We start from the raw sequence: 27,331 nt of genomic DNA, 5'->3' as shown, positions 1-27,331 counted from the left end.
TCACCCCAGTAAGAAGGAGTCAGCAATTTCCTCATAGATGGAGGGGTGGGGCAGACTGCGTGTATGTATGTGTGACAGAGAAATTTCTGGCACCCCCTGAGTAGCAGTGCAAAGGTTTGGGAGACTTACCGGGGTGATGGAGGAGCTGAGGGAAGGGTAAGTAATCGTTGGGAAAGTACTAGGGAATGAACCTGCGGGTTTGTTGAGTGTGGGTGAGAGAAGTCTGGAACTTCTTTTGTTTTTTTGGCCAGGGGGGGAGGAGATTGTTAGGGAGTTGTGGAGCCTCCCTCATGCAGACCCTGGCTGACCCCTAGCCTCTCCCATTCAGTCAGGCACATCTGCCCCTCTCCTCATGTGTCGCTGCACCCCTCCACACCCCGTCCCCACACGGCCCTGCACCCCTCACTCCCATTCAGCCCCTGGCTCAATGCTGTCACCCCCTGGCTTGAAGTGGTTCCCATCCTATCAGGGTTTACAGCTTGATTCAATGGCTCTCAGCACCCCTGCCAGCTCCTGTGCCCCAGCCCAGTGTTCCCCCAATAGCCCTTCGGAACCCCAGTTTGCGTGACACCGCCCCCCCGCGCAGCAGCCCCGTGTGCCCCGCTCTGTCCCTCCCCATATCCCGCCTCTCCTCACCTGGCCCCCGGAGCAGCGCGCTGCGCCTCTGGCGGCTCCCGCCCCTCAGGCAGCGGCCCTCTCTTCGGGCGGCACCGTGGGCACAGCGGCCTCTGGCGGGGGAAAGGGGCAATTGCATGAAACCTTCTGCTCGGCGCCGGGGTGGGGGCGAGTGTACCAGGAACCAAAAGAAACAATAAAAGGGAAGCGTCTGGGAGCTCCCGCCATTCCTCCGCTTGCTCTGGGGGCTGAGTTTACCTCGCGTAGGTCCAGCTGGTTCAAAGGAACCCCGCGTTGTGAACGCTTCTTACTAGCGTTCACTATTCTGAGAACTCCCTCCAAATACCCCCATGGGGGCGGTCACCAATGCTGGGGGTGGGGGTGGGGGGGCAAGCTGCTGTCTGCCGCTAAAGTCCAGCTAACCCCGCTGAAAGCAAGAAACCTTGAGAGACACCGGATGCAGGAGGCTCTTCTACATTAGGGCACCCGCTGGTTTAGCTGGGCAAGTCCCCGCTGCGAGGGGGAGGTCCTCTGGGTGCCCTGCCCGGGGAGTAAGACCAGCTTCAGCGCGGAAGTCTGGTGGATGAAGCCGAACAAAACCAAAAGGGGGCTGGTGGGAGGGACGCTGGATGTTCACAGACAGCCGAAGAGAGCCAAGACAAATAGCTTCCTACGCCGGATCGGCCAGAGCCAGCCGAGGAGAACGAGGAACGACCACGTAAAAGACCCTGCAGAAAATGGCAAAAGCCAATAATCACCCAGCCACAGCGCTGACGGTAAAATGCCCCCGCAGCCCGGAAGCTCTCGAAGAGCCAGACCCCGCTTCGTGTCCCCGGAACTCGGTTTTTGAATGCGAACCTCCTAAGGCAACCCCAATGACCGTGCGCTTTAGCGGGGTGCCAGACCGTGGCTGCTTGTGCGGGACCCACAGAGCTAAAGGAGGCTGCTGATTGGCCCTTGGAAAAGCCTCTGGGGGCAGGGGGGGCGGGATGGAAAGATGCGCCCCTTAAAGACCCACTCCGCCGCGCGCGGTTTTGCGGCTGAGTTGCGCGCTGGGGCTGCGAGGGCGTTTGCGCCGCGCACACGTGCCCGCCGGAGTCCCTGCCCCAGGACGCCGCAGGCTGGAAGCTCCTTGGTTTCCGGGTGCGATTTAAGACTATATAAAGAGGGTGGGGTCTTCACGAGCTCGGAGATCAGCGTCCTTCTTCGTGCCGTCGATCATCAAAGACACGTGAGCGAATAACCTCCAGGTGTATCTGCGGGAACAGTGTTCTTGCTACGTGGGCTGCTGAGCCGCTGTAGAATTCCAGTTCCTGCCTTAGCTTTGCTGGAAGCTGAAGTTATTGCCCTTCAGGACGTGCCGCAAGGCTAATCTGTGCGCTCAGGCTGACAGTCTGAGAGCATGAGTGCCTCAAGTCAGGCTCCTGTGTCCCTATTTAAAAGTAAATTTTAAATAAGTAGAAGTAGCCTGACTTCTTAGGGGTGCTGAATAGGCTCCATTCCTGTAGACCTCATTTATATTTGTAGGTGCTCAGCACTTCTGAAGAGCAAGCTCTTTTCCTAAATACGGATTTTTGAGTCCTAACTTCAGGCTCGAGTGTTGTTCCTTCCCCATCCCCCGTCTCCTTTTCTGATTGGAAGATATTCGCGGTTGCTTGAATGGGGCAACAAAAGGAGTTAGTGGGTTCTTGGATGAAATTTGGAAAGTTTGGTTTTAGGTCTCTCTCTTTTGGGGAAGGGGGTGACTGTTAACTATGGCATATTGATACATGAGCAGGGTGGGGGATGGAACCATTTTAGAAAAAAAACAAAACTTTTCCCCACTGGATTTCAGAGTGTAACTGGCCAAATAACTAGCAACCTCAATCCTCTAACAAAACAAAAGTTTGCGTTCCAGAAGGGCTGAGCACTTGCAGGGAGGTGGTTGGTGGATAAATGTTTCAGGGGTAACTTTATTCAAAACCTCCACAGGCCTAAACAATGAATGGAGCATAGTTTTTGCATATATGTGTAAAAGGGTGAGAATCAAAGTGGAATCTATGGACCAGATCACCCTCTCCCATTAAAAGAGCCACAGGACATGGTGAATGCACAGCACCTCTGAAAAATCAGGTCATACATTTTCATTATCAGTGTCATTACATTCACCTTCCTCTTATCCTCTGTCTTTGTTAAATTTTTTCTTCATACTGCCAATTACTTACAAAGATCCAGCCTTGCTTCTGAGTCATTTGCTTTTGCTCTTACTGTCAATTGTAGTCCTAAGGTTTCTTATCTTGGCAGGCCAGAGGCTGTGTTGCTTCCTTTGTACTATAGCTTGAATACTGACTGTTTATAGTTTGTCTTCCTTGATAAGAAATATCTGGAAAACTTTTTGTGTTTAAAACAAAAATGTTTTTTCAACTGCTAAAAATACCTAGAATTGTTTCCAATGGTTCACTGAAAAAATAATACTTATTTACTTTCCTAATACACAATGTTCTCCATTTAGCCACCTCCACCATTGGGTACAGCCCTGAACTCCTTATCTGGGCAAACTCCCACTGGCTCTTTTGCAGATTTTTTTATTATTTTGAATATCTTAAATACACTTTTGCTGCTCCATAATAAAATTTACACCATTGCCTTAGTGATGAGATTGAGTCCTGTTGCAGCTTCACACACACATTAAAAGAGGGTTTGCTGTGCTGAAAGACTTTTTTTTTTTTTTTTCTAGGCATCCACTGGGAAGCAAAAGAGCCCTGGTAAGAGTTAAGGAATTTAAAAGGAAAAAAAAAAATTAGATACTATTTAAAGGGTCCTCTGTTAGACACTGGATTTTTATTTTATTTTTTTAAAAAAAGCTCCATTTAAAAAAATACAAATTGACATTTTTCTATTGATTTTAAAAATGAACTGTTGAAATTTATATTAGATTCAGCTTCTTAAACAGCAATTATAAACAATGCTTTATAGTGGTCAGCTCAAATGATAGCAGTTCTTTACTACATCATAAACTCAAGCAACTTCTGTGCAGCACTGATTTTTATACATGGATTAAGATCCATTATTGAAAAAGATTAGTGTTTATTCCAATGTAGGAGTACTTGGCTGTGTGGTGTTAAGTTCTTGATTAATATCCTGTGGTCTGAGGTGATGTTTCCCCAATTTTTCGCCCCAAATCCACATATGCCTACACAATGAATAAAACATAATGTGTTTGCATTTGTGTGTCAGAGGGGGAGTAGCAAAGTGCAATGTAAAGGTCAAATCACCTCCTCACATTGGGGAAAAAAGAGCAACAGGAGAGGGTAAAAAGAAAAGGAGTACTTGTGGCACCTTAGAGACTAACAAATTTATTTGAGCATAAGCTTTCATGAGCTACAGCTCACTTCATCGGATAAGTTAAGGTTAACTCCATGAGGTACCCCTTAGAGTTTTCTCTAGATCATTCCTTTGGAGAGTTTGGCTCCCAGAATCTCTTCCCTGGCTTCAGGTCCCCTGAACTTCCTCTAGCTTTCTGGTAGCCCTGCTCCGCCTGAGCTGTACAGGCAAGGACTCTTCCATCAGCCACCACTTCTCTTCTGATAGTCTTTTTATTTCACATGGACATGAATAAACACACATTTCTAGATGTGTTTTCCCCTTTCACCCAGGTATTCAGCCTTGCAGGATTGTTTCCATTAGGATAAGAAATTGATTATGAGTTAGGGATGTTCTCAGTGTAACTTTTTTTTTAATTTACAAAAACTGAACACTGTCTTGTTTTCCTGAACATGGTAGAAACATAACGGCAGGCAGTTCCTTTGCTCGGAAATCCTCACAATCACTGCTTTAGTGAGCTCTTTGCTTTAGAAGCCCTGTCTCTCTGCTTCTTCTCACAGTCATGCTCACTTCTTCCCCTGGCTTTCCTCTGTCTCAAACACAGAGTGCAAACCAATATCCTGGCCCCTGCTTTTGCAATCAGGGAAACAGCTCAGTCCACATGGTTTAGCTCTTACCTGAAATATAGGGTATTTTCTTGGGCAGTAGCCTCTCCCCCACCCCCCTCCTTTTTTGCAACTCCTATTGAGCCTGTAAGAGCAGTTGGCACATCCATTGGCTTTAATGAGGTCTATGATTGTCTTTGAATCCAAGATTCCCTTCATGGCAGCCATCAGCACCTTTCAGCCCAGCATAAAGACTCAAAAAGTTTGCTTTAAAATGGTGAACATTTTAATTTAGGGCCATATCCTGGAAAGGGTTGAGAGTCTCCTGCCATGGTCAGAAGTCAATGAGAGTTGAAGGTGCATAAGACTTGGCGAGTGGCACTCAGCACCTTGCCAGACTGGGCTCTTAATGTTTAGGGCTAGCCTGTGAGCCTCTTGCCCACACTGGTAAGCAGTTACTCACACAAGTAGTTCAACAAAAATCAAGTGGGACTACTCATGTAACTGCTCACTACCGTAAACACGAGGCTCACAATCTGGCCCATAGTAATTTGTTTTGCCCTGACTTATGACAACCACGTTTTTTAGACTCCAGATACCAAGCCATAAAACTCAGATAACCCTCTCTGCAGAAGCAGAGAAGACCAGAGCAAGAGAAACCTTTTAAATATTCCAGTTAACTTTTTCTATTACCTGTTCCTCTACATCAATTTTATCTTTCCTAGTACAATGTCTGGTTGAAATAATCACTCTCACAAAGATTAAAAGAATGAGGCCCCCAAATAGAAGGTATTTTAAGATTCAAAAGTACTTGTCAAATAAAAGTTTGGAAAGAGTTTATTTTTAAACAATTACTTTGCTCACAGCTCTTGGGCTTTAGGGATGTGGTTGTTTGTACAGTGCATTTAAAAATCACAACATAGAGATCTGTGTCTCTTCCTTTTGAGCGAGACTGTAACCTTATAATCTTTCCTGAGTGAGGGAGAGCGTACAGCTGCATGGCTCCAGGAGCAGCCAAGATAATGAGTCACAATTCCACTCCTGCCTTGGGGAGCAGCTAAGTTACTTCACCCCTTTTCATCCAGTGTTTTGCTCACTCTTTGCTGTGCAGCCAGTCAGCTACTCTTATTGGGGATGGAGGAAATGAGCCATGGTTCCTCCCACTCTCCACCCTTCACTTCCTCATTAACTACTCTGTGGGCAATGGCAAGGGAGTATCTGTATTCTCTTCCCCCACATTTTGAGTCACAATGTCACTGAATATCCTCTTGCTCTTGTACTATGAGGGAGGGGAACACACATTCCTTCCTTACCTTCTGTAGGCCATTAAATATTTTGTATATTTTTTTTGTTATGTTTCCCCTCTGATTTGTCTCCTCAGTTTGTCTTTACAATCTCTCTACATCTGTGAGCATTTCCATGCCCCAACCACTCCTGTTACCTCTTGCTTATCTGGCTGTAATTTTGCAATATTTATAAGTGGATAAGTCAGCTAAAACATTACAAAAATACAGGGTAAAGCATTGTAATAAGCTACAAATTAAATTATATCAAACAAGATGAAATACGGGTATCTTAACTTCTGCAATGCCTCTGGATGGCCTCTAAAGTGATAAGTAATATAGTCTAATGGGGGACACATTCACTCTATTAATCTACTCCATCAGTGACAGTGTAGATTGCTTTGTCCTGTGTCTCATTATGTGTATTCTTGCTACTTTGATATATTTTGTCATGTCTAGTTATTTAATATATTAATCTTCTAAATTATTTAAAATGCAAACATCTGGATTAAATAAATCAAACACACACCCAGCAAATCTTGTATATACAGGATTGCATCTGACCAAACATTTGTACATTTCCATACTATAGGCATAAAAAGTGCAGTTTCCATTTCCAGTGAAGTAACAGAAACAGCGTTATGTAGCATATTTATTTGCTTTGGAGTCACTTAGAGTCTGCTGAAAATTAAATACCATCACTTTATCTTTTTCTTATGGATACTTGTTTAACTGGCTTCTGTATCACCCTATGCTCTTCTCCAGAATAATCTGCGTTTAATTTTGCATGCTTACTCTCAACTGGCCTTGGAAAATACCTCTTCTGACTAACTGCAAAAACTAGTGGAACTGAGTCCAGAGGAACTATTTGTAATAAGGCAAAAAACAGGCCTGAGGTAGTGCCTGCAGAAGAATGATAAAATGAATGAGGATCCCTTGAGTTAGTGGTTCCTTCCTTTTTACTAGGAAAGTGTCTACTTCTTTGCAGTGCTGCTTTCAGTGACGCTGGGGGGAGAAAGGAGGAGGGGTAACCTCCTAGAAAACAGCTGTTGCAGCTGTGACCAGAGAGGGAGAGACAGATGCAGCAGCAGTGACCATCTCCACACCAACTAGTAACTCTTGAGCAAAGGCAAAACCAGCAACTCAACTGCAGAGAAGAGGGGAAGGTAAAGGGGGAAGGGATATGCATGCAGGAGGAAACATACTTTTGTGCTGGTTTTCAGCTGTTTGTCCTCGTTCCCTGCCTCCCTCAGTTGTAACGCTTGTGGGGGGTGGGGAGAGTTGAACTAGAAGCTCAGATCAGTAGGACAAAGGAAACCAGGGCAGCAGATGGGGTTTTCTACCAGATTTTTTTTTTCTTTTTTTAAATCCTCACTCTTCGGTTTCCATGAGCTATTGCTTCATCGGTGTCTATTTTATTAAGTAGCAAGTGTTCCCTTGGGGGTGGTGTGGAACTGTATAGCTACTAACGGGGTACTGTTCAGCTCTTTAAGCTGTTCTGGGAGATTCCTCCCTTGGAACAGGAAGTGACCCTGGCCACAGTCTGTGCCAAAACCTACACAGGTTGTCATGATCTCTGTCCTTTGGATGTACTATTTAGTATCATAATGGAGAGAAGCCTTAAGAGCAGGGGCTGGGCATTGGAAGCAGCAGGTGGGACCCGGTTGCAGGGCAGGCAGCCCAAGCCCCAGGGAGAGTGGGGCCAGGCAATTGGGGCTGGCAGCCCGAGCCCTGCCCCCGTGAGCCAGCCGCCCAAACCACAGTGCTCTGCGCGGGGCTGGTAGCCCAAGCCCCAGGGAGAGCGGGGCCAGGCAGTTGGGGCTGGCAGCCCGAGCCCTGCCCCCGTGAGCCAGCCGCCCAAACCACAGTGCTCTGCACAGGGCTGGCAGCCCAAGCCCCAGGGAGAGCGGGGCCGGGCAGTTGGGGCTGGCAGCCTGAGCCTCGGTGGTCAGTGGGACCTGCAGCCTGATCTCAGTTGGCCGGGGCTGTCAACAGGGTCCAGCAGCAGGAGCCCTGTGGAGTGCAGAGGAAATTTAAACTTAAATCCCCAGAAATATTCATTTTTAGGAGGGGGTTCATGAGATTTCACAGCTTAGTCAAAGGGGTTCGCAGGCTGTTAATGTTTGGGAACCACTGCTCTAGAGGGTACAGTGGAGGTTTACAAGCCCACTGTCAGATGCAGACACCCAGGTGCTAATGGTGACAGTCATCACAGAAACACAATACTATTAGATAATAAGAGTAGTAGTAATATGTAGTTCTGTAAGCATCCTATTTCTGAAAAAATCTGACTTTCCAAACTAAAGCTGTTACCATCTCACATTCTCGGCTGGACAACTAAAGCATAAGCAGGTATATGCTATCTGCCTGTATATTTTAGGAGGAAATAGGACACCCCCATTTTGCGAGTTATGCATGCTGAGGGAAAACAGAGATCTGTTATCTAATGCAGTCTCTCACTTTCCCAGACCTGTGGGTGTGCAAGAAAAAGCAAAGTTTTTCTTCTGAACAAGTTGGGATCCGCCACTGGGTCACAGCATCATAGAGGTTTCAATGTATTTATGCAAAGTAATAATTATAACATTATAAAAATTACAACTAAAGCACTGTCCATAATGAACTCAGTGGGCTGGGTTTGTTTGCAGTGATGCATATCACTCTGTCTCTCCGTTCCATTCAATTCTCAAAACAGGCAGGGTATTGAAATGCATAATGTTCCTAAAGAACCTTTCATCTGAGGATCTTAAAAGCAGTTGACAATATTAAGGGATGTATTCTTAGATCACCCCTGTGAAGTAGAGAAGTATGTCACCCCCATTATACACATGGTGAAAGAAAGGTACAGTGAGTGTGTGTGACAGATGTAGGAATAGAACCGCTATCTCCAGACATCCCATCCTGTGCTTTATCCAGTAGGCCATGCTCCTAAGAATGCTGCAGGATCAGGCAATCCAATGTAAATGTGTATGGATTCCTGCTGTCAGCCCAAAAAAAGCAAGAAATCTAATTAAAGCCAAACACCTTTTGACATTTTCCCTTTAAGTGGAAACAATGACAGTGGAGTTTTGCTTCAGGCCTGTGTAACAGGTTCCCTCTCAGAGCATTTATTTTTGCTCCTCAGACATAAAAGATGCTGCAACTCACATATAGGAAATATCATAGCAAAACAATTGGACTTTCTAATTTATTATTTTTCATTCCATTTAAATCCTCTTTCTTCCTCAACAGATTTCCCCTCTTCCCTCAAAGGCTCTGCATGGTAGGAACCTTCCATGGGTGAAGAGGGCTGCGTAAGACTCCTTTTGGAGCTCCTCAAAGACACTTCTTGCGTAGTGCCAGAAGTCCATGTGGAATGAAGAAAAGTACTTCCAACAAACAGCCTAAATGTGCTACTTACACTGTTCTTAGCCACTGCCAGCCTGGTGTAGGAAAGCCCCAGAGTCCAGTGTGGTCCCTCATAAGACAGTGTGGAATGCCATCCTCCAGGTCAACCCTTCACTTAAATAATGTTAAGCTCTCTTATTTTTGGGTACTGCAGTTAGTGCCTAACATTACGTATTGATGCCAGTTACAACATAGTCCCTAACACACTTACACGGCTCATCAGGATGAGTTTTAAAACAAAACGACAGGTATATTGGCCAAACATTGGAGAACACTAGCGCATAGTTAGTATTTATAAACATCCTCTTGGTTACCATTTGTTCTCACATAAGTGGTTTAAGAGTTCACATGCGCCAGATATTTGGCTGATGAAAGGTTCAGAGGAATATCCCAAAATTCTTGGAATAGTTTCAAACTATATTGAGGAAAATGCTACAAATTGTACATACGAGAGAGAGAATATATGAATTAAAAAGGATATAAACACAGTGCAAAGCCCAGGTACTATCATTAAACTGTGGTGGCTTTTGACTAAGCAATGGAGGATCTTGCCAGAACCTCTTAATATCTAACAACTTGTTCATACTTTTCCTATTGTTATAATATATGGATCCAGTTACTGGTTATTAATGGTACTTGACAGTAATGTTCATGTTCGGTGTAACTTATTTTTCCGTTTTAGGACTTTTTTTTCCTTAGTGCAGTAAGCTACACAACCCAGAGGATGTCAGCCACTATTAAATCCTGTAGGGTTTTAGTGATATCTATACATCCCTGTTGGCTTAATCTCTATTAAACAGTATAGGACTTTTCCATAAGGTGTTTGTACGAATGTATGTAATATGACAATGGGGGCTAGAACACTGGAGCACCTCAGAGTACTGGAAAATAGAAATAATACAATCAATTTATCTTTCTTCCTTCCTGGCTTGTGGGAGAAATAGCTTGATTGGCTGTTATGCGTGAGAGAGGAAGACAGACATTACAAAGGGAAAGTCATGTCAAAGAGATGAGTTTGCACTTAATTCTGATCTCGGCCATTCAGTGTCTGGGTCATCCTTAGACGTTGCAGGAGCAAATTCCACAGTCTAGGTCCAGCTCCTGTGAGAGTTCGGTCTCCCATGCTCACAAAAATCCCACTATTGGTTGACATTTACATGCTTCCAGTAAAACATAACCGTTGTGGAAGGCCCTGGTGATTGGAGAAGAGATCTTCCAGGCAACCAGGGTTTATCCCTTGTATATCAGGAGGGAGCGCCTGATTTGGACTCGATAGCTCGTGGGCAGATAGCAAGGAGAGCAAAACACTGGAGTGATATTCTCATGGTGGCCTGTTGGGCTGATTCGTTGTATATCAGTTGGAGCTTTATTCTGGCTGTGAGGGTTAATTCCTAGATATGAGTTGCAATAATCAAGCCTGGAGGACATGAATATGTTGATCACCATGCCAGATAATGGATGGTCCAGTAGGTAATGAACTAGTTTAGGACGGGGGAGACTTAGTTTAAGACCCTGCTCTACCTTGGACTTTGTGTGACCTTAGGTAAATATCAAGGCTATGTCTACACTTGCACTTTTGTTGATAAAACTTTTGTTGGTCTGAGTGTGAAAAAACGCCAGCACTTTTGTCAGTTAAACTTGTATGGACAGCACTGTGTCGGTGGGAGACGCTCTCCTGCCGCCATACCCACCGCCACTCCTGGGGGTGGTTTAATTATGCCAGCAGGAGAGCTTTCTCCCACCGGCATAGAGCAGCTACACGGGAGACTTTACAGCGGCGCAGCTGCAGTGTAGACCTAGCCAAATCTCTCTCTCTCAATTCCCCACATGTAAAATGAGAATAACAGAATTCCCCTACCTCACTAGGGTGCTGTGAGGATAAATACATGAAAGATTGTGAGGTACTCGGATGCAGAAGTGATGACAGCCTTAAAAGCACCTTGGAGTGATTTATGTATGTCCACAAGGAAGGAGCATGATTTTCTGGCTATTGACATAGACCCACTTCTTTAAAGTTTCAGCTCCTTTTCCTGGCAGTGGTAGACGTATTGTGTGTGTGGGCGGGGTATAATTTGCTTTGGGACACTGGCACAGATAGTAACATAATACAAAGTAATGTATTGTGGGTTTGCATCTTTACTTTACTGTTCCTGCCGTTACAGCTGTACAATGTACACTTATCTCTTCATCTATTATTTAATCCAATTCTGTGGACATTCCTGGATATTTACAAATATGACCATCAGGTTCTTGTCATTTGGGAAAGGTAAGACTTCTTCATTTTACATTGCTTTATCATTTTACTTTAAAATCCCTAAACTGGACATAACAAACTTTGAACAAATGTAGGACTCTCTTTGTTACTGTGTCAAGTTATAATTTGTTAGATTGATAAAATACTGCATCTTTCAATGCAGATGACCATTGGATTGGTTGAACAAAACAATACTAATACATCTGCACTATTTTTATAGTTCTTGCTGCTATGCTGTCTCTTCTGCTAAGGACAATTAATATTCCATGGTATTTGATCTGACCTGCCTTAATATTTTGGAAGATAAGAGCTATATTTGGCCCTATGTTGACTGAAGTTCAGGGACAGAAAATAACTGACTTCAGAGTTAAAAATAAATGACAAATATTGGGAATACAAAGGACAAAGGTTTACACATAAACTATAAAGTCCAGGTAGCAGATATTTTATTAAACATCAAACCTTCCTCTATTGCAGAGGAATGTTTTTGAAACCAAATATCCAGGTCCTGCCCAGATTTATTCAGTGGTCATTATAGCCACTTCACTTAAAAAAAAAAGTGTGTCAGATGTAGACTATCCCATGCCCTTCTTAGCTTCCCCACTACGTATACTACTTCCCAGACATTCATTCTGTGCTTGTCTGTTTCCAAAGCTCAGTGGCATGTGAACTTTACTTTTTGACACCTCAGTGGTCTTATCTGAGGCTTGGCATAGAAAGGATTCAGAGATTTAAATAATAGCACTGTGTTTTTTCTTCTTCCCTGCGGTTGTAGATTCTTTGGCCGATACCTTCTATTCTATAGGATTCGTAATGTGCCTTTGCCAGTCGTTGTCCATATTAGAGCTCCTGCACGTTCTAGTTGGCATCGAAAAAAACTCTTTTCTCCCAAGGTTTTTACAGGTAAGTCAATTTATACTGCACCAAAGAATCCCTGTCTCTTTCTGATTGGACATACAGATTTAACCTGAGCTGCAGTAGGTGACTAGGAGATACTTACAGGACAGAATGCCCCAGCATAATTCCTAATGTAACTTCCAGCAGCTCTAACTCGCTTCCTTGCCCCTTCCCTACAGTTAAGTGTATGCTCGTCAGCAGACCAGCATGTTGGGTATCAGAATCCCCAAATGTATAATGGCAAAAGAAAACCAAACACAACATAACCTACTGGGTGACCAGTAGAGCAGAATGAAGGGAAGACTCCCTTCATGGACAATTGAGTGCTTTCTGGAGCAGTGTTTATAGTCAGTAGGAGACTGTCTAATTCTGAGGGGTTGAATTCTCCCCACTTCCGTCCTGGAAGATAAGTATATCTCCTTGACTTCAATGAGAGACTCTTTTATTCAAAGTATTAAACAGCTTGAGGACCTGCTACTGTCTAAGGCTCTGAGGGACCACTAGGAGGTACTGTGTCAGGAGAAAAGAAAGGAGCTGGGCCATTGGGAGGTAGTCAGGGCACAAACCTCACCTTTAGTGAATTCCAACTGGCTCTGCTTTCCCCTTGCTGTGCTCAGCCTGCCTAGCTACCAGTTCCTAACCAGTTCCCTGAGGCAGGAATGAGCAATGGGGAGGCACCACACACATAACCATGTGTGAGGAGGAACAGCAACTGGATTGCAAAGTGGTGGCTGAGAAACCCTTCCCAGCAGTTCAACAGGCTCAAGCTGCCTGAAGGAGGCACCGTTTGTTGGTGCTCATTGAGGGGAGGATCTCTTTTAGAGAGGGGTGGGCAGGGAGAGAGGAAGGGCTATACCTGGGCTGGGTAGGAGGAAAGAGCAGTTCCTTTTTTTGACTAAAGGTCAAAAAGTTAGCACAATCACATGTCCAGACATATAGTCAACTTACAAAAGGCTCCAGGGGTTATGACATTTTATAGGAATTTAAGTGCATACCTTTTTGTTGTGGGAGCAAAGAAAGAGGAGAAACCCGAACTATGTGCTCTGGCAGAGAACAAGAGAATTTTGTGTTATGTTCTCCTGGGAACTCTCTTATTCTCTGCTTTGGAGTTAACTTAAACTTGAGCTTTTGGTCTTCCTCTCTAAGAACTGAAAAGCCAGCAACTCCACACCTCCGATTCCTTAATAGGTGAATATTGATGAAACTGGTGCTACTGTCTGTGGTGCAAAGACAAGCACATTTAGTTGTGTTTTTAGTATTTTGGGTAACCCCCTCTTTTCGAATGATGCCCAGAATAGATGATGTATCTCTTTTGAAATCTGCATTTTAAAAAAGGGATTGACTAATACAGATTTTTATCCTGAGTGCTGATTCTCAGGCATGGTGTCAAATGTAGAAAATCAAAATGCAGCTAACTTTTAAATTGAAAATACAAATTCTTACAAGTCCACATGCTCCTATGCGCGCACACACAAGTGTGCTGTCCAATGTATCCTGAGGCAAATGCACACATGCCTCATCTCTTAGAGAACAGCTATCTGCTAAGGCTAAGACTATTGCACAGAGGTCAGTCTTGGCTGAGCTCACACGTTCTCTAGTACTGACATAGACTTTATTATGAATGGAATTTACTATGGAAGCTCAGAGCAGGAAAGCCAGCCTGAAGACACGATTCCATGACAATACAATTGCTGTGGATAAACCAGGTTAGATGGTAGTCATGGAAGAAATAACTGACAACTGGAGAGCTGCCACAGCCTCTGTAGACAATGGGCCAAAGGCTGCCTTTCACAGCACTCCCCCCTCCCCATCCTGTCGGGGAGAAGACTCTAATTACAGTAAAACTACTGTTTCCACTGTGCAAATTAGGCAAGCTATGGAGAGACCATGCAAGAAAACTCTGCACCCGCTGCACAATATGAATCACTGCAGTGCTCATCAGGGCAGCATGGAGAGGATTGCAGGTGGGGTCTTGGAACTGGGTAGGAATGGGTCAGGAAAGGATATGAGCAGGTATTATTTGTATTGTAGTTGGACTTAAGTTATGTCTTCACTGCAGAGTTAGTCCAGGCTCCTTCCTCCTGTCCACACAAAAAAAACCCAGCTCACTTGATGTTAGTTTCACCCCAGGCAAGCTGGCGTGGTTGGGGGTATGGGTTAGAACCTGGGTGCTGCTTTCACTCAAGCTGGTAATCTGCCCACTTTGCAGTGAAGATACAGGTTAAATAACTCAAGTGTTCATACAGTTCTCCAGTGCCTTCCCACAATTGCCCCCATGTGCCCAGAAGGACAGACAAATTACTCCACAATTCACTCTGAAAGAATCAGAGTGGATCACAAAGAACCATGGGATATGTTGCCAGAAGTCCGAGCACCACTCATGGGTGAGTGCAGCACTACTGAGGATGCACTTAACCTGAATTAGGCTAAGCCTGGGTACTGATTACCCAGGCTAACTCTGCGACTAAGGACATACATTTGAAGGCCTCCTCCAGGGCAGTGTTCATGTATGCACACATGGTCCCTGTGCCAAAGAGCTTACCATGTAAGATGAAAGACAAGTGGATATAAACAGATGGATGGGGGAGCACAAGGTAACCGTTAATGTTTATGGGAAGTGTAACAAGCAGTGATCATAGCACATTGGTTGCCTGGCCATGGTGCATTGTTCTCTACACAGCACAGCTGAGGTGAATTTTAAGGAGAGATTTGAATGTTTACGAAGAGGGATTGTGCAATCTATTTTGTCCTGATTGAATCTGATTTCTTGCTTACTTTTAAAATGGTCAAATTGTACTGTGGAAATTTGAGCTTGCGTACAGGACTGAGTGGATGCTGGGATGGGGTAACTGTGAGAGAGAGGAAATTCCACTTTGATCTTCTTGTACTGAATGAGGACGAATGAAAAACAAAACCATACTGTTTACATTTTGTGAAATGACTGCACATGCTTCCTTTTCCCTTTTTAAGGACATGAAAAGACATGGTTTCTAGTGAAATTTTTTTAAGAGTATCAGGGCAAATACTTTACCATAGTCAATTAGGGATTGTAAGAGCGAGAACACAAAGCCACATGCAAACCCTCATTTACACACAAAGCAGAATTTTTTTTCTTTAAACAAACAAAAAAAAACCCCTACTTTCTTCCCAATTTACTAAGGTACTAAACTCTGTCAGCTGCTCTGTGTTGACAGATCCCTGAGAGCCTGTGAGGAACCCCATTGACTTAAGCAGGGTTGTTGCTGGCAGCTTTTTAGTTTAATAATTTCTGAAGGCTGCTCTGTTAGTCCCTTTCATCTTTGCTCCCTGGCTGAGACTGGAGTCTGATTCACTCCCCTCTAAGAGTTTACTTTGTGTTAACATCTGAAGGGAAAGATATGGCCAGAGAGCAAAGCTTAAAATCTGTGGCATACGTTAAAGATTTTCAAGAGGAGGAACTGGATCCAGCAGGGGGGGTTGTGTTCTGTTTCTAGATAACTAGGGGCTGGCAACAGGAAATCCGTTCTCGCATCAGTTTGATGAAGAATAAGACAATGCGTGGACATTCTGCTGTATCTGACAGATGTGGAAGAGCTTTGTTGTTTGTTAAAATTATAGTCTGTGCCCAGAGTTCCACACAGGAACTGGTAAATAAGATATAGAAAAAGTGTTGTACAGACATTCTGTTCTAGTTACGCAGTGTTCCTTTCATGACTTCATAAGTGGGTAGATAATTTGCCCATTAAATTTAAATCTATAAGAGTTAACAGAACAGATTGTGTGGGTCACTTGCTCAGCTGGTATGACATCAGTGTAGCTATCTTGGTTTACACCAGCTGAGAATTTGTCCCTATATTTTAAACTTTCAATGCAAGTATAATCCAGAGTGGATTAACGTCAGGCTTTTGGGAGGATTACACAGGCCTTCAGGATTTTTGTTACTGCTAAAGGCATGAATGCAGCCTGGGGACCTAAGCTGAAGGAAAGAACAGGGATGCCAGACTTAGTGTAATACACACTAGAGTGTCATGACATCCTTGTTGCTGAAGTGATCCAGAAGTCAGAGATACACAAACCATGCATATGAGTAGAAGGTCATTATTACTGTAATTTTTTTTCTTGTCAGATAACTGAGAGAATCATCATTTTATTTGTTATCAGCAGTCAAGAAGAAGTTCAAGGGAAATATATTGTGTGCGTTTTATTTTTCCTTTGGAATTTACTGGATGTGGTCAGGTAAGAAATCAGTCACCTCATAAAAGTAAAGCAAGCGCTTGTCACATGGAGCTATCCAAACCCAGTGCATGCCATCTGATTTTTTTTCATTGTTTTGACCTCGGCAGAAACACATTTTTACGTTTTACACAAATGTTCGTATTTGATAAGGCACCCTGGGGTTTCTAGAATAACTGGTGTATCAGTTAGGCAAACTGAAAACCTATTACCATATTACAAGAGTCAGCCCCTGCATTCAAGTTTTCTATTTCAAAAGATTTGACCTTTCTGACACCAGTTGAGAACAGCAGCCCAGCCTTTAAGGAAGGCCGTTCCCGAATGCTATCTCCAATACCTTTGCTTTGAGGTAAAAGCAACATCTCCTTTTTACAGCTCACGTAGGCCACGTCTACGCTACACGCTAGGGGGTGATTCCCTTGCTCACATACACGTTCTCGCAGCCGCTGTCCCTGGGCTAGCGTGAGTGGAAACGGCAGCAGTGCCACTGTAGTAGCAGCAGAGGAATGGCTGAGCCCGCACCCACCAGTTTCAGGCAGGTTTATACTGTGCATGGGTCAGCCATGCCTCTGTTGCTGCTGCCCATGGCCTTGGATACACGGCTATTTTTACTCATGCCAGCTCAATGAGAGCTACTGCAAATACATGTAAGTGAGCAGGGGGAAGACAGCCTTAGACACAAGACTTGTAGTACAGTAACTCACAACTGCAGGCCATTCATTAAGATTTTGATCGTTCTATATCAAGTGGACAATGCATTTCAGACTGCAAAGAGACCTAGTTCTTGCCCCTGTGACCTGAAAGTTTAGGCTAGATAGGGCATATAAATGACACAGGGAGAAATCGCAGTAGGCAAAGAACATAGGAATAGAAAAAAGATTTACACAGCATGAAGTTACAGGTGACTTTCAATGGAATGTGTGTTAAGTCACTTACAATCCCACCCTGTTAGTTTTTGCATTGGACATAAAACTCACCCTGTGCAGGAACAATGTGCCTCTGTGGATTTCTGTTTTTTTACTTACTTCAAGGAAGACATGTAGGCTTTAGTGGCACTTAAGCAGTGCATAGCCCTTGCACCAGTTCTCTGCAAAGGGATGATTTTCACCTTGGATGCGTTTTTGTTCCATTATTTAAAATTCATTCATTTGTACTGAGATGACCTTGATGTCACTGGAGAGATAGTTAAAAGATGTATGGTATGAAGAGAGCTGGAGAAGGAAGATGAATGGCATATGGGATCAAGATGTTTGTTCGGGTTCTAGGTGAATTTGTTTTAATTATTCATATCCCATTTTTTTAATTTTTAAAGATTCAAAAGTAAAATAAAACCCAATGAAAATGCACTCTTCAGCTAATGCAAAAAAGAAAACATCAGAAACAAAAAGCTCCAGCATAGAATTGTCAATATATAATTAACTATAATCCTTAAAGACCAACTATTACAGTCAAAATAACGGCAACCATCGAGTATGCAAACGGATGAGACCTCCTACATAATATTGTCTCCAGCATAAATGTACGGTTCAAATAATAATGTAAATTGTTAGTATTGATTTAGAAATATTTTGAATCTAGTTTACTTTATAGTTCCTCCTTATCTATGGAGAACATATCTGTCTAGTTCCCTTTCCTTCGTTTGTTCACCATGGGGGTGTGTGTGTGTGTAGATAGATAGATATAGACTTAATCAGGTTTGCATCACAATCAGCCATCAGTAATGGATACATTAGCCCTGTCTGCTTGATTGTGTTAGACTCATTAAGTGTTCTGTTATGTCTTTGAGGCACAACTTCCTTGGGGGGTGATTGTTTAGGAGAAGTACTTGCTCCTGAAGAGAATTTCCTTCAACTATATTTTAAAACATACCAACAGAAAATTCACTGGAGACAAACCCCAGAAAAACAGCAGCTGTCAAAGGTTATATTTATTTTCAATGTTTCCCAGCCTCTAGGGAATACTTGCATTGTCTTTATTTACTGATTAGGGTTGAGCATCTGAGAAAGCATTATTTGAAATTACAGAATTCGGTGGCAGATTTTCTAGTGAGGTATAGTAGCTTTGTGTCATAGCACTGGTAGATCCAGTGGGCGTGGGGTGGGGAAGATCACACCAGCAAAAGGGGATGTTTTGGTGATACAGCCAGGAGGAGGCTCTTCTTTCATACCTTAACAAGCAGTTCTAGATACATTCTTAAAAGAGATGGAAGTTTTCTGAGCGTTAGAGCTAATGACACAGGGAGGGTGAATTCTGCCTACCCCTACACATCTGATCTTTCTTGCTTATTACCAAGTGCACAGTCTGCATTTTCTATTGTATTGCAGGTTTGCTTTAAAAAAAAAAAAAACTGGTGAAAAATAAAGGGAGAGAGGAGAAGGAACAGCACAGGTTTCCCTAACCTCTTTACCTTTCCATCAGGTGTACCACCCAGGATTTCACAGAAAGTTAATACGGGGGCCACTAGGAAGTTTGCTGAGGGCTGTGTTATCTGCCAGAAACAGTCCCAGCTGATGGTGGCTTAAACACTTTTTTTAAAGCGATCTACAGTAAGCATAGGCCTTTCAACTGACCAAAAATGTGATCAAACCAGTCTCAAATCTTCAGAAAGTTACTGGGTCACTCAGTTCAAAGAAGCTGGTAAGAATTAGACCACCTTGAGAGTCTAACAACCAGGAGTTCTGGATTCCCCTTATGCATGATGACTGTTCAATTTCAGAGGAAATGGCTAATTACCATATAGCCCTAGGAAAGAAGTCTCCATTATGAAGCAGCAGGCATTCCACTTAACTGACAATCTACCAGTGTTCTGGAATTCTTGTGCTAGTACATAAACCATTTTACTCTTCTGAGATGGCCAAATCCTACTCCCAGACCCTCCGGGGAGAGACAGTGAGACATACTGAAGGGGGGGACACAGACTGAGCAACAAAATGTTCTTAGAGTTCGTCCTCTAAGAAGCATTAGCCTGCATTTCTTGACACAAGGGGCCCTGGGGGCTTTTTTTTAACCGCCTACTAAAATCATCTGAGGATTCAAGGGTGTACATAATTGGGATATGGAGACTTATTCAATGGCCCTTTCTGAGAGGGCTGCTAGGTCCTTGGTGTTCGCCTGAGTCCCTATATCCACCTCAAAACTTTTTAGACGACACCCATGTTGTGTAGTTACTGACTCTGACCCTCAGTTTTTTGCAGTGAAGATAAGGGAAATATTCCAGTGTGTATTTCTGGGCCCCATGATGGGGGGCTGCCCTCTTACTGAACAGTAGTGCCATCTGTAACCATGGCAGTAATCCAACTTCTAGCCTGCTTCAATAATTTAGCAATAATAATATATGATCTAAAAACAACTATAATGGACTATATTCTAGTGTCCGTTACATGTATGAGCCTCCCATTGAAGTTACATGCATACCTGAAGCCCATTTTCTGACAAACCAATATGAAAGCACATTGGAAACTGGTTTGCATGAGAGCCTTCACGACCAGAAGCACAATATAGAATGCACCATATTATTATTGTTTTTATCTCCCCACCCTATGCCAGTGTCACAAATAAAAACTTTTCAGCAAGTTAGCTGTCTCTGGGTGCCGATGAGAGTTTGACACGAAATAAAATGGGTGCAATTTTTCTTTAACAAATGTCCAGCATTCCACCTGAATGGCTAAAACGATTAGAGTACAGGAATCTGGAATCCATCAGTTTCTCAAAATAGGTGACTGTTTTAAAGAGTAAGATGTTTATTCATTCCTATTTTATCAGAATTTGAAAAATAAACAAGTTCTCCTCTCCCCCCCGCCTTTTTTAAATTCCAGATACACTTACTGCATGTTATCAGTGACAGGAACATACTATGAAGCTTTGACATGGCTGAACTACACACTATGGATTCCAGTATATCCCCTGTCAATTCTGGCTAAAGGTAAAAGGGAGGGAGTAGGCAAATTACTTTTTTCTGAATCTCACTCAGTAGAATTTGATCATTTTGATGATCAGTGTTTTTGAGAAATAAGACACATTTAACCCCTTTACTCTTATCTACACACTTTTTCATCCTTCTTTCCCCTTTCTCTGTTTCTTTATCTTTGTTCCTTGGTTTCTACAGGACAGTTCCTTTCTCCTGAAAAATTAACAATTTGTTAGTGCAACGAAAGCCACAGAACATCAACCTAGGATGCCGACACTTTTCTGCAGTCCTTCGTGTAGCTTAACTCTAGGCACCCAGTGCAAAGCGCAAAGCTGGCAAATGCACTGGTGCAGCTGACCCTACTTGAAACCAACTTATGCATGGTACCATTGTGGCTTATAGCAGTTTACTGTAGCTAGACTAGGTGTGCACACTATACCTGTAGCTGAAAACCCCAGCAGCGACGAGGACTAAGTAAATATTTGCTAATCCTAGTTATCAAAATGATTACAACTTCAGTCTCAAGAAAATGAATTAAAAGTAAAGCCATGCATGCATGCCAAGTATAGTGTTTCATACAGATTACATTTCTCAAGATAAGGCAGTAGACCAAGACCCATTTTCATGCCTTAAATGTAGTTTTCTTAGAGATGGCCTTTCTCTATAACTCCAGATTTAAAAAACATCAAAACATTATTTTGCAGCATTTGCCATCTATGAATCACTGCCTTATTTTGAATCCTTCGGCACATACTCCACCAAGCTGCCATTTCCAGTTGCCTTATCGATCTGCTTCCCGTACATACTAAAAATGTACCTGGCAATGCTGTTTGTAGGTAAGATTTTCATCTCTTGTGAGCAGGATCTTAATGCCACTATGCTGGAGTTCACAAACCTGAGGTGGCAAAAATCGAATCAATGAAAATTCTTTGTAAGCTGTGCCTTCTCCTAGTCAGTTCCCGCATTGACACCTGTGTGTTAAGGGGAAGTCTAGTTCATGTTGCTCAGGAGTTGACTGCTTGGAATTCCAGCATCCCATTTGCAAGTGAATTATCTGTTTCTAGAGAGAGGGAGTGTGGGGAAAAGAACTATTAAGAAAAAAGTGGATGGAAAATGAATATAGTGTGTTTGAGCCACCTTCATCATTATAGATGTTAATTCAACATAAAGTCCTGAGTCAAGCTTTGATTCTGCTGCCATTTGTAGTCAATGGAAACCTTTCCACTTATTTCCAGTGGGCATTAGATCAGGCCCACAGTGTGTGTTCTTTTAAACTAGGTCTGACATCCTGTACTAAAACTCCTCAAGGCTGGAGGAGATTTGGAGCTAAATCCAAACTTCATAGCTTGTTCCCTCACTTACGGTTACTGTGGGTTGCAGCAAAACCCTGGATCCAAACAGGCCTGCGCTTTGGAGAAGTTTGCGTCTACATCTAACTTTCTGGCTGACCGCATCTGAACCCCCTCACATTTGGGTAAAGGGTGCTAATTTTTGTAGCATGTGCCCATCTGTTTTTAAAAAACTCATTGATCCTTTTAGATGAAGTACAGCGTTGGCTGGTTTTATAAGGGATTCTTGTTCAATCCTCGACCAGTAAAATGAGGACACTAGTCATGATGGTGGCTGTGGGGTGGACCTGCTAATCTGAAAAAATATCTGTGTACATATGCATCAATGTAATGGCAATAACTGCAGTATTATAATTACCCTATATATAGTAGGTGTGCTTTAAGGGTTCCAGGAAAATGTTTCAGGACCTGCATTGGCTAGATTTATTTACTGAGGTCTCATAATTTAGTGTGTGCATAGTCGTCTAGCCAAGCGAAGGCATCTTCAGTGGCATGATGCAGTTCTAGGCCACCGCTGAAGCTAGTCAGCGGGCATTCATCGACAATGTGCGTCATGTGTGTTGCGGCACAAAGGGCTGTCACGAAGGCCCCCGCAATACTGGTTGGCTGCACAGAGACCTTGCCTGGATCTGGCATTGTATCTCATATAATGACAGATACCTAAAAATATAGTGTGGTTAGCTACAAGAATATAGAACCTGTCTGAAAAGCCTTACTCCTGTGGGTTTATTGAGACCACCCACAGGACCATTTGGGTCGATTGGACTCATCCCATTAGGGTTTTCCGGTGCAGGTCTAGGTCCAACTGTTCTTTCTAGGTGAATGCTGGCCCTTTTGGAGTCTGCTTCCCTGCACTTACATTTTATGTTTCAATTTAGGTATGTACTTCATCACCAGGTACCTCTGCTCAGAAAGGAAAGCTCACCTAGGAGCCAGCTACATGAAAGAGAAAAGGAGCTAAGTTGATATCTTGTCTCATAATGAGGAAAATTCTCTAGAACTATTATGCTAGCACATTGTGTGGAAATTTAGACTGAGATTTTCAGAAGTGATTAGTGATCTTATGTGCCCAACTTGGAGCGCCTCAGAGGTTCCCAATTTATGAGGGCAGGTGCTCCACACTTTCTGAAAATGAGGCCTTTTAAGGTATCTCACATGGGGCACTCAAACATAAGCACCTCAAATCTCCCGTCACTTTTTAAAGTCTTGGCCTCAGAAGTTACTCTGTCTTTTTCGAACATAAAATGACAGGTTACAAACTGTGGCAAAAAATGTCAAATCATATCAGCATTTCCTATATTTTAATAATGGTTTCCTATTGCAGCAGTAGCATGTATTCTGCATTTTATATTAAAGTAAAATGTCAATGGTATTTTGTTAGTCTAACAGGTGAGATGATAATACAATGTAAATCAGATGTATGAATATCAAATTTGCTGGAACTGCAACAGATTATGAAGCAGAAGCTGGTGGTTCTGCGTTTTGCCACATTCACACAAATACCAACAGGTAAAACTGTTCACAGAAAACCCATCCTCCTCCACTTGCCCCCACATTCTTAAAGTAAATGTAAGTGACACATGCAGTTACAGTGTCTATTCAATACAAGTCCTAGAGGGCATTTAACGTACAGAAGTAGAAGTTAAGATTCTAATATATTTCCAGTAGACACTATTGAAGAATCAGTTTTTCTTACCGGTGACATCCAGATTATTTTGGAATTGAAGAAACAAGACAGACAGACACTCACTCTTACTTTAACTCAAAGTGTGATATAGTCAGTCCAAGAAATACTCTGCCTTTAAAAATAAGACAATGGATTATATAAACTGTGGGCCAAATCCAAATTGTTTCACACATGAGAACTGTCCCACTGATGTCAGTGAGGTTATTTGTGCAACAAAAGTAATTAGGATTTGGTCCCATGAGGTGGGAAACTACTTATATGAGAAGTAAGAAAATAGGATAGGTTTTCCTGGGGGATAAATTACTTTTCTGACTGCACAAGTTACTTGGAAATAACCATAGGCTGACTTGTTCCGCATTGGTACTATTTCCCACCACCCTTTGGGCTTGAAAAAATGAAGTGGATTAAAGAGTGAAATGAAAACACTTCTGGTTATGAAAATTCTCTTTCCTATTTAAGCCTCTGAAAAAGTGAAACTTAAGTAGGCTTTTGTCTTAAGACAACATTTAAATAACCAATGAGTGAAGAGCATTTCAAATTGATGATTTAGTGGCTCTAGGACAAGTCCAGAGCCACAGTCAGGCAGCTCAGCTGTATCTGAACTGCCCCTACCTGTGCTACCACGGCTATGCTGCTATTGATGCTTGAACTAGCTTGAGTACGTGTGCATGATTAAAGGAATCATACTCCTAGCTCATACTGTAGACATAGCCTTAGACAAGTATATTTGTATGTTACCTGGGAGCAGTATACTAGACTGGGTACCATTAAACACTTTGCTTTTGCATCTAGGTATTATTGTGTATGTGGCTAACATACAGCACTTTTGGTCAGTAGATCTCAAAGCGCTTTAGAAAAGAGGTAAATATGGTGTTGCCTGCATTTAGGAAATAGAGTGAATATTATTGTAATGTTATTTAGTTACAAAAGCAAACATGATGTTTTTAACAATGATCATGTTATCTGTTGAAGGATGGATTTATGGGATCTGAGCAGGGGAGAATTCTCTCAGTGTAGGATCTGAGGAAGACAGAGGACCCTCTTAAGAATCCTGGGTAGCAGCTGTGCCTGGTGTGGGAAGGGAGTATCAGAGGCAGGGCTGTAGCATGTTACCCAGCAGAGAGTCCAGACAGCACAGCTAGCTGGGGACATGCTGCTGGAATGTTGACAGCCCACCTGAGGCCACTTTAGCCTCTGGAGCAGTTCAGTTTCACAAGGGCTGAAAAGGTGGGTCAAAATGAACTTAGCACACCCCTGCCAACCCATTCCACAGGCTGGGAGCTCTGTGCTGTATCTCTTAGAAGCACAGCCCAGAATCTCACCTTATAAAGCATATCCTGAAAGAGTAAAATGATGGCTGATCCCTAACATTTGTTGAAAAATTATGATATTTTCCATTCTGTTTACATGGTATAGTCTGGTCAAAATTTTCAAACTCAGCTTCCTAAAGTAAGACGCTTTAAGTCTATGTTTCAGCACCCTAACAACTGGCTTATTTTTCAGCTGAACTTTACACCCACTCCACCAAATGAAGAGAGGGAGTTGTAGGTATTGACTGCTTTTGAGAATCAAGCCATTCTTATATAGGGGTCTAAATCTGAACTTAAGCCAACTTTAGGCATTCAAAAATGAAATTGTTTGCTGAAGTTCGTTGGTGTAAAGTTACTGATCCACAAACCTATTGTAGTTGCTGGTGTTGGCAATTAGCTTTACCATTTAATTGACTGTTTTTACATTGAACCATACTTATGTGTAAAATCCCACCACTAATATCGTATTGCAGTTTGATACATTCATATTTACTTAGTGAACATTATTTTTAATCTGTGCAATTATTTTTTTAATTTTGAATTATAGCAAACCTATTTTAAAAAAATCTTTGGTTGAAAATATGGAAGTTACTACCAAACCTCATTTATCCGCACATGGGCACCTGGAGCATGTAAATGGCTTTCATTTTTACAGTGTGTATATCAGTCAATACTGATTCTGCACTAGCAGGGTGAAGATGTCGTGGGCCAGGTGTTCAAACTCATACTACGTTTGCAGCTGCAAAAAAGTGTGTTTAGTTAATCTCAAACTACTCAAAGAATTAACAGGCTGATTTGATGAATCATGCGCTCATGATCTAGATCAGTGGTGCTCAAGCTGTGGCCTGCTTGTAGCCCAGTCAGCACACAACTGTGCCCCATGTGACATCCTCAGGGCCATATAGGTTGTGTGTGTGTGTGATATATAGTGTGTGTGTGGATGCAGCCCACATAAACAGGATCAGAACCACTGGTCTAGATGGTTCTTAAGAATCACTACTGGCATGTTAATGGTAATACAAAGGCTACATCTACACTGTGCCCTAGGGGTGTGATTTCCAGCTCATGTACATATACTTGCATTAGCTCTCATCAATAAGAATGAGAACGGCAGCATGGCTTAGCCGCTTGAAACCCACGGGTACATGTACACAGTGTAGTGGAGCTATGCCACCATTGCTTATGCTGCCATAGCTACACTACTATTTATACTCGCACTAGCTCGATGAGACCTAATGTGAGTATGTGTACTTGAGCTGGGAATCACACCCCGAGGTCATAGTATAGACACAGCCAAAATGAAAACACACATCTTGAGAATGCATATGTCTACTGCAATATAAAGCATACACAAGTACCATACCAGATTCTCACTGTTTAAAGGGTCTTGGTTAAAAGAGGCAAATAGCAGGCATAGAAGATTTATTCATTCACTTCAGCTGTTAAGAATACTTAACTGGGAATAGTAATAAGAGAATAAATATTCTAGTGTGGCATATTATGAAGATGAATACTTAACTGAGAAAACCACCATATATAGGATAGCTAAATTATACATGCTCAGACTAAGGTCACTGCAGTAGACACTAGGGACCAGTATGGGATTACTCAGTCAATTACTGGTGATGTTTACCCCAATGCAGAGGGGGCTTCTTCAAGAACCTAAGCACCAATTAAGCTGCTCTTTAAGCTCATCTTGTGTGGACCCTTGCATTGGGGTATATTTTTTCCTATTTAAGTTGGAGACATAGGCAGCTAAATTGTGAGGCACATGGGTTAAAGGTAAGTAGAGGGACCAGGCCAAAATAAGATTCAGAAAGGGGACTTATAAATGGGAGGGCACAGAGCCAGGAGGGTAACATTAGAAAAAAGGAAGAGGGAAATAAGATTTCAATAGCAGGAGAAATGAAGGCACTTAGAGGGAGGTGAGAAAATGTACTCCCCAATAAGAGTAGCTCCATATTCTTGCTGGGAAGAAAGGAGAAGTCCTATGTCCTCTCAGAGACACTAAGATGCTAAGGAGAGAACAGACCTGCCATCTTCCTTTTAAAATGGCAAAGGTAGAAAAGACCTGCTGTCCTCCCCTTGCTGAAAGTTGACGCTATCTCTGTAGCAGGGAAAGGGTGTTGTTGGAGTGGGAGATTTGAGGAGACGGAACATTCTGGAATGTAAGGGAGATGGGGTCGTCTTAGGTTTTGAAAAGTATCCAAGCTTCTGGAAAATGATCAAGATCCCAATTTTCTGAGGCCCTGAATTGGAATATTCATGTTTAAATGAACCTGACATTCATCAAACTGTATCTAGCAATGCCCAGATCCCACACTTACCTGGATAAGTGTCCCTGGTAAAATTGTTACAAGGTTAGCAACTATGCTACTATCACAAAAATAGCGTTGTTCATGATATAACAACAATGGATGATGAATGCTATAATATGGCAGGATCATAATGTTAACAAATTTTGTCAGTTGAAATTAAAGCTAATTTAAAAGCCAGAATAAAGAAATATGTCTTCTAATAAATAC

At 42.7% G+C, this 27,331-nt stretch overlaps 1 protein-coding gene across 9 annotated transcripts; it reads left to right on the top strand.

The window, feature by feature from the left end:
- Positions 1-1,624: 1,624 nt before the first annotated feature.
- HACD4 (3-hydroxyacyl-CoA dehydratase 4) lies at positions 1,625-27,331 on the top strand. 9 transcript variants are annotated; one of them, XM_084627734.1, is made up of 10 exons: positions 1,658-1,846; positions 3,332-3,359; positions 6,795-6,972; positions 9,035-9,292; positions 11,353-11,456; positions 12,220-12,347; positions 16,447-16,556; positions 20,369-20,475; positions 21,165-21,296; positions 22,688-27,331. In XM_084627734.1, the coding sequence occupies exons 4-10, from the start codon at positions 9,159-9,161 to the stop codon at positions 22,768-22,770; spliced, it is 798 nt and encodes a 265-aa protein (XP_084483860.1). In that variant the 5' UTR covers positions 1,658-1,846; positions 3,332-3,359; positions 6,795-6,972; positions 9,035-9,158; the 3' UTR covers positions 22,771-27,331. The 9 variants fall into 9 exon arrangements, with proteins under 9 accessions (XP_084483861.1, XP_084483864.1, XP_084483863.1 ...); XM_084627730.1 differs by lacking the exon at positions 22,688-27,331 and having other exon boundaries at positions 1,635-1,846; positions 21,165-22,681; XM_084627737.1 differs by lacking the exons at positions 9,035-9,292; positions 22,688-27,331 and having other exon boundaries at positions 1,631-1,846; positions 21,165-22,681.

The sequence above is a fragment of the Lepidochelys olivacea genome, assembly GCF_965140295.1.
Source record: "Lepidochelys olivacea isolate rLepOli2 genome assembly, chromosome: 5".
Classification (NCBI taxonomy): Eukaryota; Metazoa; Chordata; order Testudines; family Cheloniidae; genus Lepidochelys; species Lepidochelys olivacea.
Note: the sequence above shows the minus strand (reverse complement) of the source record. Positions and strands in the feature narration are given on the sequence as shown.

Bases quoted from the DNA above. Each gene is read 5' to 3' on its own strand.
- HACD4 (XM_084627733.1), top strand. From the start codon at position 9,159: ATGAAGAAAAGTACTTCCAACAAACAGCCTAAATGTGCTACTTACACT. The intron at 9,293-11,352 runs GTCAACCCTTCA...CTGCCGTTACAG, and splicing joins TGTGGAATGCCATCCTCCAG to CTGTACAATGTACACTTATC. The intron at 16,557-20,368 runs GTAAGAAATCAG...TTTAAATTCCAG, and splicing joins AATTTACTGGATGTGGTCAG to ATACACTTACTGCATGTTAT.